We start from the raw sequence: 14,603 nt of genomic DNA, 5'->3' as shown, positions 1-14,603 counted from the left end.
AGAAAAACAAACCCCCCCAAATCCTCAAAACTTGGGCAAAACCCAGCTGCCTGCATCAGTGTGCTGACACTCTCAGCTGTACCTGGAGAGATGCATATGGGTAACATCTGTCACTCACAAAAGCTGTTTTGAGTTGAAATTTGCAATGTTTATATATGAACTTTGCATGGTGTGCCATCTGTGCTCTTGCCTATGTTATTTCAATGAATTGAAGCAAACCAGTTTGATAAGCTTTTATTGATGCCACAGCTCTATCAACACTGTGCCTGAGGCACAGACCTTTCTGATTCTCCAGCTCAGGGGCTCATCTGTGCCCCCAAAACTGGTCTTGATCCTCATGGAAAGAGGATTTGCAAACCCTTTAATCTCCCACAAAGCTGTAACAGTGAGGATGGGGCTATTTCACCCCAAATAATGGCAGCAAGTGTCTTGTGGGATGGGCGTTTTGCGGTGGGTGCTTGTCAGATGGAGGCATTGCTTTTCTCCTCATCTCCTGCTGTAACAGAGCAGAGTAGGAAAGGGTTTTTTTTGCAAACCCACTTGTGTTCAGCATCACATCTATAAACTTCGAAGTCCTTGGCTCTCAGTGTCCCGCACCCTTCACCCATCTCCTGCAGAGAGGTGCCAAGCCTGTAGAACAAAAATTGTATTGCTGAAGAAGAGGAGACTCCAAGTCTTGCAGAAAAGAAGAAGTGGGGGTGAGTTTCCCTGCCCTTTTACTGCACCATCTGACTGTGCATGCATTGATTCTTGCTGGAGGGTGACCAGATTTGAGGAGAGTTGCTGTGCCTGCAGTAAGATCTGTGAGGAGCATGTGTGGAGCAAGAAAAGCCATGTTATTCCACGGGGCTGGTGGGAGCTGTGGGGTTACTGTGCTCTGGTACAATTCCCCAACTTTTGGTCTATAGAGCTTTGTTGGGGGGAATATGAGACCATTGCATAAACTCCAACATCTTGGAGAGATGGGTCAGGGCATGAACTGGGTATGAAATGGAGCAAAGCTGCTGTTTACACCAACAGACTGTGGGTACACTCACATTTTGGGGTTGAAAGGTGTGTTGTCCACCCATCTCCATGCCTTCTGATGTGACCTTAGTCCAATCCACACCGGTGGTGGGCTTTTGCCTGCAATAGTCTTGATGTGCTCCTGGAAAATAGAGGTGACCAGTTTCTCCCGAAATCTCTCTGTGGAGGGTTTCATGGCAAGCAAATTCATGGGGTAAATCTGACTCCCAAATTGATGAGACATGAATGTCCCCCATATGTTCAATGCTTCCCCAAACCCTCTTGTTGCTAGGCACTTTTTTCTTCCCTGCCCACCTGAAAATCAGGACTTTGATGTCCTTTTCAAGCCTTCTTCTCCCTATTTACCTTCTCTTTCTTGTCCTGGAGCACCACCAGCTGGGAGTCCTGGTTTTCACAGCTTTTCATGCCTCGAGTCCAGTTTCCCAATTCCTCAGAAAGCCAGTAGCATCTCTCCCCGTGGAGCTGCCAGTCCTGGGGACACAGCTTGCAGCCAGCACAGGCTGAAGAGGAGAGAAAGCCATGAGAGGCTCTGAAGGGTTGTCAGGTTATTCCCCATCCACCAGCTGAAGGTACTGAGGGATTCCCCATCCCGCACCCCAGCTCTTTCCCCATTGTTGAATTTTTTACATTGATGCGGTTTTTACAGCCACCGGAGAGAAGGAGGGTTACTGAGGTTGAGTGACCTCAAGGATGTTATTGGCCGGTGGAGGTGGAGGAAGAGTGGTGAGGAACCTCCTCCCTAGGGCTGACACTGCTCCATGGGGGAGGGATCAGCAAAAATTGCATGGAAAAGAGGATTCTTCCTTGCAACATTCCTCTTTGCCAACCCCAAGGGTCTAAGGGTCTCTGTCCTTGCAGTAGAAGACCCCCACAAAAGTCTCACCTGAGCATCTCCCAGCAGAGACAGGTGGGAAGGGGGATTACCTGTGGGGCTGTCACCTCGGGGCTTGCAGAAATACTGCACCAGGGATGAAAACATGCACTGCTCCATCTGGTTCCTTCCCTGGATCTCACTGCCTAGCTGTGGAACGCTTGTCACTGCTGGCTGCAGGGAGCACTGAAAAACTTGGAGCAGTAATCCAGAGTGAGACGCTGCAGCCATTTAGGGATAAAAACCACAAAGCCCACAAAACTGGGTTTCATTTTCTCATACAGTTGCTTAAGCCAGCCTGAAAAACATGGCTTGTATCCTCCACCCTTGTATGATAGCTGTGAGTATAATCTAAGTTTACTCAGAAGGGGTTTATTCATAGTGGGTGATGTTGCATCTGCACAGGACCCCCTTGTCCCCTCCAAAGGCTGAAAATGCTGAAACGAATCCCAGTTTCCCCTCCTCCGCTGCTCACTGGGGTGTGAGATGTAGATAAGAGCTGGCTACTCACCCCGCACATTCAGCAGCACCACCAGGACCAGCAGGATGAGTTGCCCCAGCCCACCGGCTATGAGGAGGAGCCCGTGCCACCATGGACACAAGGCAGGTGCTGAAAGAGGCCACATTTGCTTTAAAAAAATGAAAGATGAAAAAGCTGGGGGTTTAGAGGTGGAAAAAAAAGCCTCTCTGTCAAACTGGTGAGTTTGAGCAGAAGTTTACAGCTTCTTTGCTTCCTCCAAAAATGTAAATCACCACTGATGAGGTCTACAGTATTTCTCAGGTGGTGGATGGGCTGCAGGAGGCTCAGGAGCACCCTTGGGCACCCAGTGATGGAGCCCATGGGGATCCAATAAGGATTGGAAACCTTCTGAAATTGGCTTAATTTAGAGCTCCTGGTAGAGCTGGGTGTTGGTGAGACAAAGGTTTCTCCAGCCCTCATCTCCACAAGGATTCTAGCCACTATCTCAGGAGCTTTCCTTCCCATCCAGCTGTGTTGGCTCATGTTGGGCTTCTTGGCACCCATTTTGCCCCCCCAGGTGAAGAATCTTGGAAGCAAAACAGATGTCTGTCACCCTCTCTCTTCCCTTCCTTTCTCTTTTTCCTCCTCTTTTCAAGCCAGGATTCCACCTTAGAAGACATTTAACCCACAAAGATGTTCTCCATGGTCATGGGAACCTCAACACAGAGGTGAAGAAGCAAGCAAACCCAAAAGTAAACATCTGAAAATCTTCCCAAAACTTGGAACAAGCGTTTCCCCCCCAAAATAGGACTTACCACGATGCTTCTCAGCAGAAGAAACATCGCCAAGATGCTTTAAATCAGCATAAACAATTTCCCCAGCCATGGTCACTCAGAAGGTCCCAGGAGCAGCCCAAAAGTGACACCATCCGTGGACAACCACTTGCCTTGTGAGCTATGCACTCATGTCTGCATCCGGCTCCAGGAAATGGTGTTGGCTGGGGCTTTTATCTGCTTTTTTGTTTGTGCAAATATATATGTATATAAATATATGTATTCTACAGCCTTCCTTTGTGAATCGGAGGTGGTGAGGGAAGGTGTGTCCTGCAGCCAGGAAGAGGTGGCACACCTGGAGGTGTAGAAACATCTGTGGGTTTGTGGCTGTGCTAAACATCTGTGAAAACAAGATTAAAAAATAATAATTTCAAAAATCTTTTAAATAAGGTTTTCGAGTGTGAGGCTGAAGCATGTCAGGAGTTGGATCAGTGTGACCACAGGCAGGTAATCAGGTGAGGAGGAGACAGGTGACATTTGGTGTTTCTTCCCCAAAATATGGGCTGGGAGTGACTTGAAATGTCTTTTGTTCCATATGACTTATTCTGCTGGTTTTGACACAATATTTGGCCTTTATTTTATCCTGGGGCAGAGAGATCCAATGTGGTCAGGGGTTGCCCAGCTCCTGCCCAGGAAAATGTGAGAATCTGGATTACCTTCAGGCTGCTAATGAATTTTAGCTTATTTTGTTACTTTATTTTATTTTGTTTTTCCTCCCACTCCTGATGTGTCTTTTTACATCATCTAGACCTGTGTTTACTTCAGGTTTGGGACTCATTGGCAACTGCATGGAGTGACCACCAATTTCCAGACTACGATAACCGTTTCCCCTCCCTTTTCTTAGGCTATTTTTGACGTTAATCCCAGGTTTTAGCCAGTAACATAATGTCCCAAAGCAACACCTTCTTATATAGGTAAAAATGATGTTTTTTTCCTCAGACACCCAAAAAAAAAGCAAGGAATAAAGCAGAAATTTGCCCCAATACTTAGCAGCCAGATAAGGTAAATAAGAGGATAAACCCAAAGATCCAAAGGTTCCAGTAATAAAGCACAGAATTATTTTATTTTAAAGTTATTTTTAAATTTTTAATTAATTAAAAAAAATTATTTTTAAATTTGAGTTTATTTAATTTTTATTTTTATATTTTTAATATCTCATGTTTATTTTTAGTTTGTTTTCCACCCGCAGCCTTTTTTCCTTGTCACAGAAGGTTTTTGTGGTGAACTGCTATCAGCCAGCCTTCCTGCCCTCTGCAAAAGCAGCTGCACCAGTGGTGTGTGACCAGGGATTACAAAAAACCCTCAAAATGCACAAAATAAATTAGGTTTTAGGGTAAACCCCTGCAGCTGGGTAGCTTAATTCCAAGAACACTTACTTTTTTATATTTTTATAGTAAAAAAATGGGCTGAAGGGAACTATACTTCATCCTTGTAGAATCCCTGACGGCTGTTCTGGTGTGCCCTTACTTCCTGGAACAGAGCAATCCCCAGCAGTGTTTTCCCCAGCTGCACACTAAAAAAAGCATTTTTGGAGAATCCATCTCCCTAGCTGAGGAAAAAAAATCCGGAAATACTGGAAAAGAGGGTGAAGTGATGCCAGGTGGAGCTGGAGGGGAACCCCTGGTTCAGTGGGTGGGCAGGTGGCCCTCGGCAGGCAGCCCTTTCTGCATTGCCCTTGAGGAGGCACAGGAAAATCCCTCAGAAAAGTATAAAATAAACCAAAACAATTAAAAAAAAGTACTTTGTTTCTCTTCACAGGAGAAGGTTGTGCTTCGGCATCAGGCTTGTTCCCACAGAGCAGATACAGGTGATGGGGTTTGGGATGAGCTTGAAGGCTAAGGGGAGGTGGTCTTAAGGTTTGGCTGGAGGAGAGAATTTCAATTGCAGGGAGAAGTTTTTAATTGCAGGAGAAGATTTTAATTGAGGAGATTTTAATAGGGGGAGATTATTTTAAGTGGGAGGAGAAAAAAAAAAACAAACCAAAAAAACCCCCAAAACTTTAATTTAGGCAAGAAAACCTTAATTTTGGAGAGAAGATACTATTTGAGGAGAAAATATTAATTGAGGTGAGGAGATATCAACGGGGGAAAAAACTTTCATGGGGAGAAAGGTTTGCAAGAAGGAAACTTTAATTATGGCAGAAAATTTTAATTGCAGGGAGAAAATGTTAATTGAGGAGATTTTAATAGGGGAAGATTTTGATTGGTGGAGAAAACTAATTTGGGGTGGAAGTTTGGTTGCAGGGAGAAAACTTGCAGGGAGAAAATTTTAACTGAGGGGAGAAAGGTGTCATTAGGGAGATAAAACTAATTGGGGGGAAAGAAAATTCTAATTGCAGGGACAAGATTTGAATTGTGTGAGAGAACTTCAGCTGGGGAGCAAAGTTTAAATATGGTGCAGGGAGAAAATTTTAAATGGTGAGAAAATTTTAACTGGGGACTGACAGCCTTCATGACACCTCTGAGAGATGGAACTTTGCTTGGCAGGTGAGGCGAGAGCACCTGTTTTGGAGGAACCCCAAAAATGGAGGAAATGAGGGTTTATTCTGGATTTTTGGGCATGGAAAGGAGCAAGAGGACAGGTAACTGCAGGGCAATGAACTGTAGAATCACTGGGTTTGGAGGTTTTTTGATACTTCTGTAATTTGAGAATAAAACCCAGCTGAAGTAACGTTGGGCGGGGGGGAAAAGCTTTTTCTGACACTTCCCTTGAGGGAAAATTTTTGTCACTCAGCAGATAGAATTTTTGCTCTGAACAGGTTAATTTCAGACATGATGGGTTATTGTAATTTAGTATTAACCCTTCCAGAGGCACTTGAGTAACTGATTCTTTTAGGTATTTTCTCCTCTACGAATATTCCAATTTTCTGATTTATTCTGGATTAGAATAAAGAAATTTTTTTAAGAATTGAACTGTAAAAGGCCCTAGAAATAAATTTGGTGTTTAAATCTCATTTGGAGAGATCAGAAAGTATTTATTATTGTCTTCTTTCACTGGAGAAATCAGCTTTCCCTTTTGCCCTGCTTCAGCTCTCCTGATTTTGCTCCCATCTCTATCATCCCCTTGGCACACAATAAGGTAAAAAAGGGACTTTTAGGGCCTTTTCCATCATCTTATTCTACCCAACCAGGGGACTAAGGTTTTTGAGGAATGTGGTTTGTTTTTTTTTTTTGTTTAGCACATTTGTGGCTTTTTTAAAATGGATTTTTAAAAAACAAATTTAAATTTATTTGTTGATTTTTCATTTGTTGAGTTTAAAATTTTTTTAATATAACTTTTTTCTTAATATTCAGCATATTTGGCTTCTGACTTACTTTCTAATATTTTTCCAGGGAGAAAAGGGGAGAAGAGGGTTTTTCCCATGAAATTTGGTTCATGTGATGGGGACAAAAAGGGAAAACCTTAAACAAAAAATGTGGCAAGTCCCACTGGATGAAAACACTAAGATTTTTAGGTAAAACCCTTAGGAAACATAATTTTCTTTGCTCATGATAAGGGGAAAGTGCATATTCTGGATCAGAGGATCCAGAGATGGAAGCACCATGACCCAAAGTGTCTTAGTTTTGGTGGAAAAAACTCCACTGAACTTTAATAATGAGGAAACCCCAGAAATTAAAGCAAATTTTAAATTATGGTGCATTGCAGGAGTTTGCATCTGGGGCTGGGGAGGAACCTGCTCCCCAAAGAGTTCCCATCAATAAAAAAAAAAAAATTTTATTCCACATGGAGAAGAATTTTTGGTATTTCTCACCCAAAATGACACCAAGGCCACTGGCTTTGGGATGACACCAACCTTTCATCATCTTGGCATGACCTGTAGCATGTTGCTGCCCTGGGAGCCCTCACAGAGGCACTGAAGGTCTGTTCTTCTGCAGGTCACAGCATGGAGATGAAGCCGGAGGCACGTGTTGCCTGCCAGGTGATGCTGGCAGTGCTTTTCACGGCTCTGTTCATCACAGCCATCACTTTTGCAGGTGAATGTCAAGGTTTTAGTCTCACAGGGAATGTCTCTGAGATATTTTGGGTCGTTGCATTTGTGACAGATCTATGTCCATGTTCCCAGGGAAGACAAAACCCACCCCAGAATTTGTTCTCTCTGGGAGACGGATGTTTCAGACCATCCTTTCTACAGCAGATCAAACCCATCCCCTTGGTGTAGGAGCTGATGTTATCTAGAAACCCTTAGAAAATCAACAGGAAGAGCCATTTCAGGAGTACAGTCACACAAAAGTATTGTTTTCAAAGAAGAAGGGGCCTGGAGGTGTTGGCATGAGTCCCACCAAGTCAAGAAGTCTGCAGGAATAAGAGAATTTTTTTCTGTCATTTTCACTACTTTGGCATTAATCACAGAGAGCAACACCCAAGGACATGTTTAGGGATAGGGCTACTCTGAAATTTCTCTTTAAAATGTGGTTTTTTGAAGTCTAACACCCTGTTTCTTTCTTTGAAGGTGCAGCACCCATGTTTCTTGTCCAACATCACAAGCTGGGCCATGATTTTGAGCTTGTTTTCTCACAGGATTTCTCCTGGTATCTTAATTTTTCTCTTTGCCCACAGCTGAGGCAGATGCAAGAATTTTGGAAGCCATGGGGTAGAGAATGATCTCCCCATCCCAGAGAGGCAAGGGGAAGGTGATGCTCATTAACGCTCTTCTATTTTTAATGACAGTGCAGGCTTTTCAGCCTCATGCCCAGCCCTGCTTCCAGTGTCCCTTCGACTGGATCAGGTACAGAGGAAAATGCTACTATTTTTCGGAGGTTGAGGGGAACTGGACATCCAGCCAGGACAACTGCTCAGCCCTAGGTGCTTCCTTGGCCATTCTGGACAGCATGGAGGACTTGGTAAGGAGACAAGAGGACATGCTCAGCATGGGGAAAAAAACCCCAAACCAATGTATTTGAAATCTTTCGGTTTCTTTGACTGTACTTCCAGGATCTTTCTGGGGAAGATCTGGGGTGAGAAGCTGTGGAAAAGCCCTTGGGGGTGTGTCATCATAGGTCTGTTTAAATTCCTCACCAAAGCCAGCTGCTGAAAGAACTGTAGGAATAAATCCTTGTTTCTAGATGACACTTTTTGGTAGCAGATTGAAATGTTCAAGCTCCAAAGAAGCCCTAAAGCAGCATGAGCAACTCGTAAAATTGAGATTTTTAGTTGGAAGAAGGTAAAAATCTTTCCTTTTTCTCTTTTTCAGAGCTTTGTCATGAGATACAAAGGCATCTCAGAGCATTGGATTGGTCTTTTGCGGGAGGATGAGGAGCAGCCGTGGCAATGGGTGAACCACTCACTTCTATCTCAGCTGTGAGTCCACGTTTTTCATTATTATGTTGTTGGTTGGTGTTTCCTCAGCCACAAATTGTGCATTTCTTCTTGTACTTGAGGTACATCTAGAGGTAGCAATGGGACAATGTTTGGGAAGGGCAACTTTGCATGGAACTGATCTTTGTTTTCTCCTTTGACCTAAAAGGTGGGAGTGGTGCATTTGGTGAGAAAATCCTAAGTTTAGATTTTTTTATTTTGTTTGTTTTTTTCTTGCAAAGCTTTGGGTCTCATATTAGAAATAGAAATAAATCAGTGTCAGTCTTGGCATATTGATGTTGAATTAGTTCTATTCCTATAAAAGAAATATATAGAGATATTTTGGCATGTTGGTACCCATGAGGATGCCTGAGAACTGAAGCTGAGGAAAGCCTATGTATGAGTTTTCTCCTTTTCCCTGCTGCCCCATCTGAGGGGGGTTATCTCCTCTGTCCTTCCAGGTTTCAAATCCGTGGTGGTGGGCTCTGTGCTTACCTGGATGACAATGGGCTCAGCTCCTCCCACTGCAGCAATGAGAGGAGCTGGATTTGTAATAAACATGAGCTGCAGAGCTCAGGCAAGGGCAACAGGATGAGACGGCCTCCAAACCTCTGTGTCAGCTCCTTGGGTGCTGCAGGGAGGCCTTCTCACACCCAGATATCTGCTGCACCCTAGGGACATGAAAGAAAACCTCAAAGAGGTTTTGAACCCCCTGGGCAAGGGGTTATTGGGATTTCCAGGGGACCAACAAGGTGTTGGTGGGACAAGACAGCCTTTGGGGACCCATGTGGGATAGTTCTTGGGAATGCAGGGGGGAGCCAGGGCAGCCTTGGGGGCTCTTTTTGGGTTTGGGGCAACTTGGTGATGGGTCAAATGAAGATGCCTTCTGCTTCTTAGAGAAGAAAAGATTTATTATATTCTGAGTATATTTACATGCTAAGTACTTGGAAATAAATCTCAAGCGAGGGGAACAGCAGAGGAAAAGAGTGGGAGAAGTGGGTGTGAGCACATCCTTGTGATGACAAAATCAGTTTTAAAATGAGGTGGTGGCTGGTATTAATGCAAAGCCTGCAAAAATTAAGATTTTTAATTTGTGCTGGAAACCCACCCAATCATAGGCACTGAGCTCAGAAAAAGAAACCTTCAAAGGAGGCTGAAATTGGGAGCAAAAGCAAAGTTTTCAGCTCAAAACAAGCACAGGGAAGCCCAGCTTCTGTTAATGAACTTTGGACAAACTTAACAACTTGATGTGAGCCGTGCTGAGCTCAGACCCAAAACCCCCTGGACATAACCCAAAACAGAGACATCTAGGATGGAGTTAGGACCAGAAGTGACTCCAAGATTTTGAAAAAAAAGAGTTGAGGAGCACCTGAGCATTTTCAATCACCATGATGCAATCAGCTTTTGTCCTTCCAGGGCATCAGCCCTTGGGGGACAGTTTAATGGTTGAGAGAAGCACACAAAAGTAGGGGAAGACCCTCTCCCCACTGAAGGAGGCCTGGACAGTGAAGATGCGTTGGTGGCTGCTGACAGCATAGAAAGAGACCTGTCCCACCTCGTAGTCCAGGTACACCCCAATCTCCCCATCGAGGAGTGGGACAGAGGTGTTGGATGGAGCTGTGAGGGCAACGCAGAGCTCATCATACTTCTGCAAGCCCCAGATCTCAGTGTTAGGCTTGAAGAGGACCCGGCCTTTCCTCTGAACTGACTCACAGGCCACCCCCACAGTCCAGAAGCGCCCATTGGCCTCCACCTCCCAGTAGTGACGGCCCGAGGTGAAGCCCTTGCTGCCCAGCATGCACGGATCTGTGTCGAATCGGCCTGGACCCTCAGGCCACTGGCATTGAGGTCTACCCCATGTAGCTTCTTTGAGGTCCTCAGAGAGGATCACCTCTGGACCCACTGTGGCTGGGTCCAGGGTTACATCCACTGAAAAGCAAACCAGAGAACAAATCAGAAGCCGAATTTAAGCCCAGAAAACACACACCCCCAAAATGCCTTCCCTGATGACTTTTCAAGGAGAAAGGGAGAGGAAGGGTGAGGCTGAAGATGTAAGAGTGAAGAGGTGGAAGTTGGAGATGGAGGATATCCAGTTGAGGATGGACATGGGAGAGCAAAGAGATGGAGGTTGGAGATGGAGGCCCTGGGGAGACAGAAGGTGGAGCTGGAGAATCTCCAACTCCATTGAACATCTCAGCCCAGAAAACACCAGGAACTGGTACTTTGCTCCTCTCTGGCCACCTCTGATTACCTTCAAACTGTTTGGCGGTGTGGTAGTCCAGGGCAAGGTCCCATGTGCATGGCCGTGGTTTGAGGAAGAAAGCCATTGCACCCACAGTGTCCTCTCCTCTTGGCTGGAGGCACAGGAAAAGGAAAGAAAGAATAAAATCTAATTATTATCCTTCAAACAGTCACATCTCAGCTTCTGCTCCTTTCTATGTCAAAAAATGGGTTTAATCACCACATTTAATAAAAATACTTCAAGAAAATAGCATTTTTTTTCTTCAACAGTTGCAACAGAGCTTGGTTCATTTATGGGAAACCCTTGGAGATGGATTAAATCAATTAATTCCCTGATGACTATGAAGGGAACATGAGGAGCACATTGGGATGAACCCATCTCCATTGTAGATATTATTATATCCCCAAATCTCCATTCCTCATGCTGGCTGAAGGCTGAATCTATCCAGCTTAAATCCATCTCTGTCTCCACCATTCATCAATCAAATCTGACAAAGTTTATTTGAGTGAGGAAAGTCCCTAAATTGAGATAAGCCACATTCACCTCTCATGTCCAGAGAAATCCTGTGAAGAAATTTGCTGTTGACCTTGGAGAAAATGTGTGTGAGGGATATAAGAGCTGTCACCAAATGTCTTCAAATTCATCCTCTGGAACTCTGTGTGGGGTTTTGCATGCAAACAAGGGGTTGCCTGTGCTAAAGGACCCTGGAAATGAGTAATAATGCCCCAAAACGATTGAATAAAGCATGCTGTGACAGTTGAAAATAAACAGGTTGCTTCTTTTCCATGCGTTTTCCTCAGTGAATCTGCAGATAAGGAGATTAAAGCAGCAAGGTGATGAGTAGAAGTGGGAAAAAGGTGAGAAAATCACCCAAAAGGAGATAAAAGCAGGAGCCATGCTGTTTCTCACCCAAATTCCCCAGCTGGATTGTTACAAGTAGATGAGAAGCAACTAATCACCATGACTCTCCACGGCAAAAACACCTTTAAATCTGAAACAAAGATCCTGAGACCAAAGCAAGGGTAAATCCACTTCCCTTCTTGAGTTCCTGGGATGGGGAGGGGGTTCAAAATCCCCTTTCCCCCCCCTACAGACATCAGGGTGATGTAACCCCCCTATGAGCACTGGGATTTTCCCCCTCACTCAAACCTTCTTGGAGCTTTCCTTGCTGTTGCTGGTGCCGTTTTGGGGTCCCTCCAGATGGTTTCCTTCCACTGGCTGCTTCTCCACTGGGTTTTTTTCCTCTTGGGATTTTTTTCTTCCTCTCTCTGGCACAGGCTCAGCCAAAGCTCAGTCCTGTCTCACCCTTTGCCAGCCTTTATCAGCCAAAAAGGGAGGAGCCTTCCAATCTCTCGCCTGCAGATGGGGCCATGACGTGCTTGGACACCCATTGCACCATCTGATTGCCCTTTTCCCCCCCTTTCAGGGCCATTTATTTTCTCAACACAGGCACTGGGGAGGGAAGGGAGGAAAACAAAGGCATGCCAAAAAAAAAAAAAAATTATTGCATGGCACCACAAGGGAGGAATTGGTTAAATTTTGCCCCCCTAGTTCCCCAAATCTGCCTCTGGCCCCTTACATGTGATGAAGCTGAACAAGGCAAAGCTGGGAGCAGCTTCCAGGTGAGGAATGTGACAGCAACGCCTGGAAATAAGACAACCTTGTGGAGATAAAATATCTTTAAGGACTACTTGTGGGTGATGAAATTTGCTTTTCCAGCTGGGCCAGGTTGTGCCAGGAACTGAGAGCATGAAAAACCCAGAGGTGGTTCAAGGGCAGGCAGCTTCACCCTGCGCCACTGCCAACCTCCAGCACCCCTTCCTCCCCACCAGGAGGGCAGCATGGCCGCAGCAGCAGCACAGAACCCCTGTGCTGGCTCCGGCCAGAGCTTCATCTCTTGGTATTGAAGAGGCAAAAACCCCTCAGGAGGCAATGGGTGAGCCACTACGGGCTGTGGTCATGAAGATTTTTGGAGGACCAGACGAGACCTGTGAGGTGAGATCAGCTTCCTATGACCCATCAGGCCTTTCTCCTTTCCCTCCCGCTGAAAAAAAGGTGCAAAGTGAAAATATTTAAATTTGTTTGTGGGAAAGCAAAGCTCCAGTGCCTGCTCCTAGTTGTGGGAGAAACATAAAGCAAGTTGATCCCTGCCTTCCAGGGAAGGCAGCGAGGGGACTTTTTAGGAGGGTTATTTGCTTTCCTCCCTCAAACAATTTAAGATTTTGAAGGCAGGATTATATCAACAGTCTGGGCTGATCACTTCAATTTTTTTTTTTGGGGGGGGGGGGTTTTGTGGGTTTTTTTTGTTTTTTTTTTTTTTTTTTTGGGTGTATTCAGGAGAAAATCCAGTCTCACCTGCAATCTCTAAGGAAGGTGTTGGCAGAGTTTCTGGACTGGAGAGTGAAGAAAAGAGAAGAGACACCAGGACTACCTGGTACAGGGGGTCCCCTCGGTTCTTCATCACTGAGGCTGAGTTCGAGTGGCTGTGCCAGCTGCTGGTGGAGCAGGAGCACACAGTGCTGGGGTGGCTGGCTGAGCTGGGTGACAGCCTCACAGCCACCCATGCCAAAAAATCATTGCAGGTGGCCGAGGGGATTGCACAACTCTACAGACTCATTGGGCAGCTGGAGGCCAGGTGCTTGCCCCCGGTGAGTGCCCTCCTTACCCAAAAGTTCTCTCAAAGTGCTGCCTATGGGGTCTTGAACTCCCTTTTTTCTTCCTTTTTCCTTTTAGGATGCTGGGAACATCCTAAACAGGTATGTGGCAACTGGTTGCTTCATGTCCCTGTCACCTCAACTGCGGAGAGGGGCTTGGCTGATATACCTGTCGCATAACATCTGTCCCTGTCGTTTCTTTTCCCAGTTGGAGTGAAATGAGGCTCCACCTCCCCTCGGGGCTCCCCAAGGACCTGGAGAGGAGCCTGAGCTCCTGCTGCTGCCGAAGTGATGCTCTGTGGGAGGCCCTGGAGAGGTTCAGAGGTATTCAGGTAGAATTCTGACATTTTAGGAGAATTCAGAGGTGTTTTAGGAGAATTTGGAGGCTTTGGGGAGGAATGCAGAGGTATTTGGGATAATTCAGATATATTGGGGGAAGGAATTCAGAGTTATTTTGGGAGGAACTCAGTTGCATTTTGGGATAATTCAGTTATCTGGGGAAAAGTCAGAAGAATTTCAGGAGGCAGAAGAGCTTGTCCACTGGAAAAGCAGCAGCAGGCTCTGCACCCACTCACTCCCCACCTTCTTCCTTCCTCCCAGACATGGATCCCCTCATGGGCCTCCACATAGAGAAGAAGACTCTGGAGACTGGCACTACTCTCCCACAACTTTTGGCAGAGAGAAAAAGTGTGCGGTGGAATGAGGAGGAGGAGCAGGATGAGGTCAGAGAGCCCCGTTGAGGCCAGGAGCTGGCTGGCTGCTAGCAGGGGGTCATTGCCAGGAGATGCAGGACATGGACACAGTAGCTGGACGCTGCAAAATGCCACCTGTGCATCCTCAAACAGAGCCTTAGGTGCTGCCCATATTCCTAGGACACAAACAGTTTTATATCCAGCTCCCCTCCCGGCTGCTTTACTTAGTGACCAATCTTGTGCTGCTGCTCACCATGTAGGTAATTAATTAAAAAAAATAGCAAAACCACCCCCGACTTTCCTTTTGCGCACGTGTGTGTATGCATAGGCTAGATTTTAAGGTATTTCTTGGTTCCGCGGGGACAGGAAGGAGGCAGCAGGTGAGCGAGGGGGCAGCGGGATACACGCGTCCGGGTCCCTGGGTACGGTGTGGCGGACCTGTCCCGGGGCCTAAACGATGCGGCCTTGATTGAGAACAGCACGCCCCGCTCCTCCCCGCCGCTGGAAGCGGCTGGCCCCGCCCCGGGCGT

At 45.9% G+C, this 14,603-nt stretch overlaps 4 protein-coding genes across 9 annotated transcripts; 2 read left to right on the top strand and 2 right to left on the bottom strand.

Moving 5' to 3' along the window:
* Positions 1–3,379, bottom strand: LOC108446352 (killer cell lectin-like receptor subfamily G member 1). The gene is made up of 6 exons (XM_017732786.1): positions 3,173–3,379; positions 2,409–2,507; positions 1,951–2,091; positions 1,372–1,526; positions 1,038–1,147; positions 1–630 (listed from the first exon to the last, which is right to left on the bottom strand). Exons 1-6 carry the CDS (start codon positions 3,240–3,242, stop codon positions 462–464), a joined length of 744 nt encoding a protein of 247 aa, XP_017588275.1. The 5' UTR covers positions 3,243–3,379; the 3' UTR covers positions 1–461.
* Positions 3,380–3,568: 189 nt separating this feature from the next.
* On the top strand, positions 3,569–9,278 carry LOC103614620 (C-type lectin domain family 2 member B). Of its 3 annotated transcripts, XM_017732795.1 has the most exons (8): positions 3,569–3,645; positions 4,949–4,997; positions 5,677–5,771; positions 6,523–6,644; positions 7,066–7,164; positions 7,859–8,031; positions 8,382–8,488; positions 8,947–9,278. In XM_017732795.1, exons 4-8 carry the CDS (start codon positions 6,623–6,625, stop codon positions 9,158–9,160), a joined length of 615 nt encoding a protein of 204 aa, XP_017588284.1. In that variant the 5' UTR covers positions 3,569–3,645; positions 4,949–4,997; positions 5,677–5,771; positions 6,523–6,622; the 3' UTR covers positions 9,161–9,278. The 3 variants fall into 3 exon arrangements, with proteins under 3 accessions (XP_017588284.1, XP_008630796.2, XP_017588285.1); XM_008632574.2 differs by lacking the exon at positions 6,523–6,644; XM_017732796.1 differs by lacking the exons at positions 6,523–6,644; positions 7,066–7,164 and having other exon boundaries at positions 3,576–3,645.
* Positions 9,279–9,877: 599 nt separating this feature from the next.
* Positions 9,878–11,958, bottom strand: LOC103614618 (E3 ubiquitin-protein ligase TRIM58). Its single transcript, XM_008632572.2, has 3 exons — positions 11,877–11,958; positions 10,737–10,839; positions 9,878–10,414 (listed from the first exon to the last, which is right to left on the bottom strand). The coding sequence occupies exons 2-3, from the start codon at positions 10,810–10,812 to the stop codon at positions 9,906–9,908; spliced, it is 585 nt and encodes a 194-aa protein (XP_008630794.1). The 5' UTR covers positions 10,813–10,839; positions 11,877–11,958; the 3' UTR covers positions 9,878–9,905.
* On the top strand, positions 11,672–14,362 carry LOC108446364. Of its 4 annotated transcripts, none has more exons than XM_017732794.1 (6): positions 11,672–11,749; positions 12,560–12,722; positions 13,310–13,375; positions 13,461–13,483; positions 13,590–13,705; positions 13,982–14,362. In XM_017732794.1, the coding sequence occupies exons 1-6, from the start codon at positions 11,688–11,690 to the stop codon at positions 14,119–14,121; spliced, it is 570 nt and encodes a 189-aa protein (XP_017588283.1). In that variant the 5' UTR covers positions 11,672–11,687; the 3' UTR covers positions 14,122–14,362. The 4 variants fall into 4 exon arrangements, 3 of the variants coding, with proteins under 3 accessions (XP_017588283.1, XP_017588281.1, XP_017588282.1); XM_017732792.1 differs by lacking the exon at positions 11,672–11,749 and adding an exon at positions 12,188–12,349 and having other exon boundaries at positions 12,447–12,722; XM_017732793.1 differs by lacking the exon at positions 11,672–11,749 and adding an exon at positions 12,188–12,349 and having other exon boundaries at positions 12,447–12,722; positions 13,590–13,713; positions 13,982–14,072.
* Positions 14,363–14,603: the final 241 nt, after the last annotated feature.

Source organism: Corvus brachyrhynchos, unplaced genomic scaffold (assembly GCF_000691975.1).
Source record: "Corvus brachyrhynchos isolate BGI_N302 unplaced genomic scaffold, ASM69197v1 scaffold194, whole genome shotgun sequence".
Lineage (NCBI taxonomy): Eukaryota > Metazoa > Chordata > Aves > Passeriformes > Corvidae > Corvus > Corvus brachyrhynchos.
The sequence above is the reverse complement of the archived record's forward strand: the minus strand, read 5'-3'. Positions and strand labels throughout refer to the sequence as shown.

What these genes read in the sequence shown, in the direction of transcription:
- LOC108446352 (XM_017732786.1), bottom strand. Translation starts at nt 3,242, where the DNA reads ATGGCTGGGGAAATTGTTTATGCTGATTTAAAGCATCTTGGCGATGTT. An exon ending in GGTGCTGCTGAATGTGCGGG is followed by an intron (nt 2,092 to 2,408) that starts GTGAGTAGCCAG and finishes TACTGCTCCAAG; the next exon opens with TTTTTCAGTGCTCCCTGCAG. An exon ending in ACACCTTTCAACCCCAAAAT is followed by an intron (nt 631 to 1,037) that starts GTGAGTGTACCC and finishes TTTGTTCTACAG; the next exon opens with GCTTGGCACCTCTCTGCAGG.
- LOC103614620 (XM_008632574.2), top strand. Translation starts at nt 5,714, where the DNA reads ATGGAGGAAATGAGGGTTTATTCTGGATTTTTGGGCATGGAAAGGAGC. An exon ending in TGGACAGCATGGAGGACTTG is followed by an intron (nt 8,032 to 8,381) that starts GTAAGGAGACAA and finishes TCTCTTTTTCAG; the next exon opens with AGCTTTGTCATGAGATACAA. An exon ending in CACTCACTTCTATCTCAGCT is followed by an intron (nt 8,489 to 8,946) that starts GTGAGTCCACGT and finishes CTGTCCTTCCAG; the next exon opens with GTTTCAAATCCGTGGTGGTG.
- LOC103614618 (XM_008632572.2), bottom strand. Translation starts at nt 10,812, where the DNA reads ATGGCTTTCTTCCTCAAACCACGGCCATGCACATGGGACCTTGCCCTG. An exon ending in CACCGCCAAACAGTTTGAAG is followed by an intron (nt 10,415 to 10,736) that starts GTAATCAGAGGT and finishes TTTGCTTTTCAG; the next exon opens with TGGATGTAACCCTGGACCCA.
- LOC108446364 (XM_017732792.1), top strand. Translation starts at nt 12,209, where the DNA reads ATGCCAAAAAAAAAAAAAAATTATTGCATGGCACCACAAGGGAGGAAT. An exon ending in GACCAGACGAGACCTGTGAG is followed by an intron (nt 12,723 to 13,309) that starts GTGAGATCAGCT and finishes AAATCATTGCAG; the next exon opens with GTGGCCGAGGGGATTGCACA. An exon ending in GCTGGGAACATCCTAAACAG is followed by an intron (nt 13,484 to 13,589) that starts GTATGTGGCAAC and finishes TTCTTTTCCCAG; the next exon opens with TTGGAGTGAAATGAGGCTCC.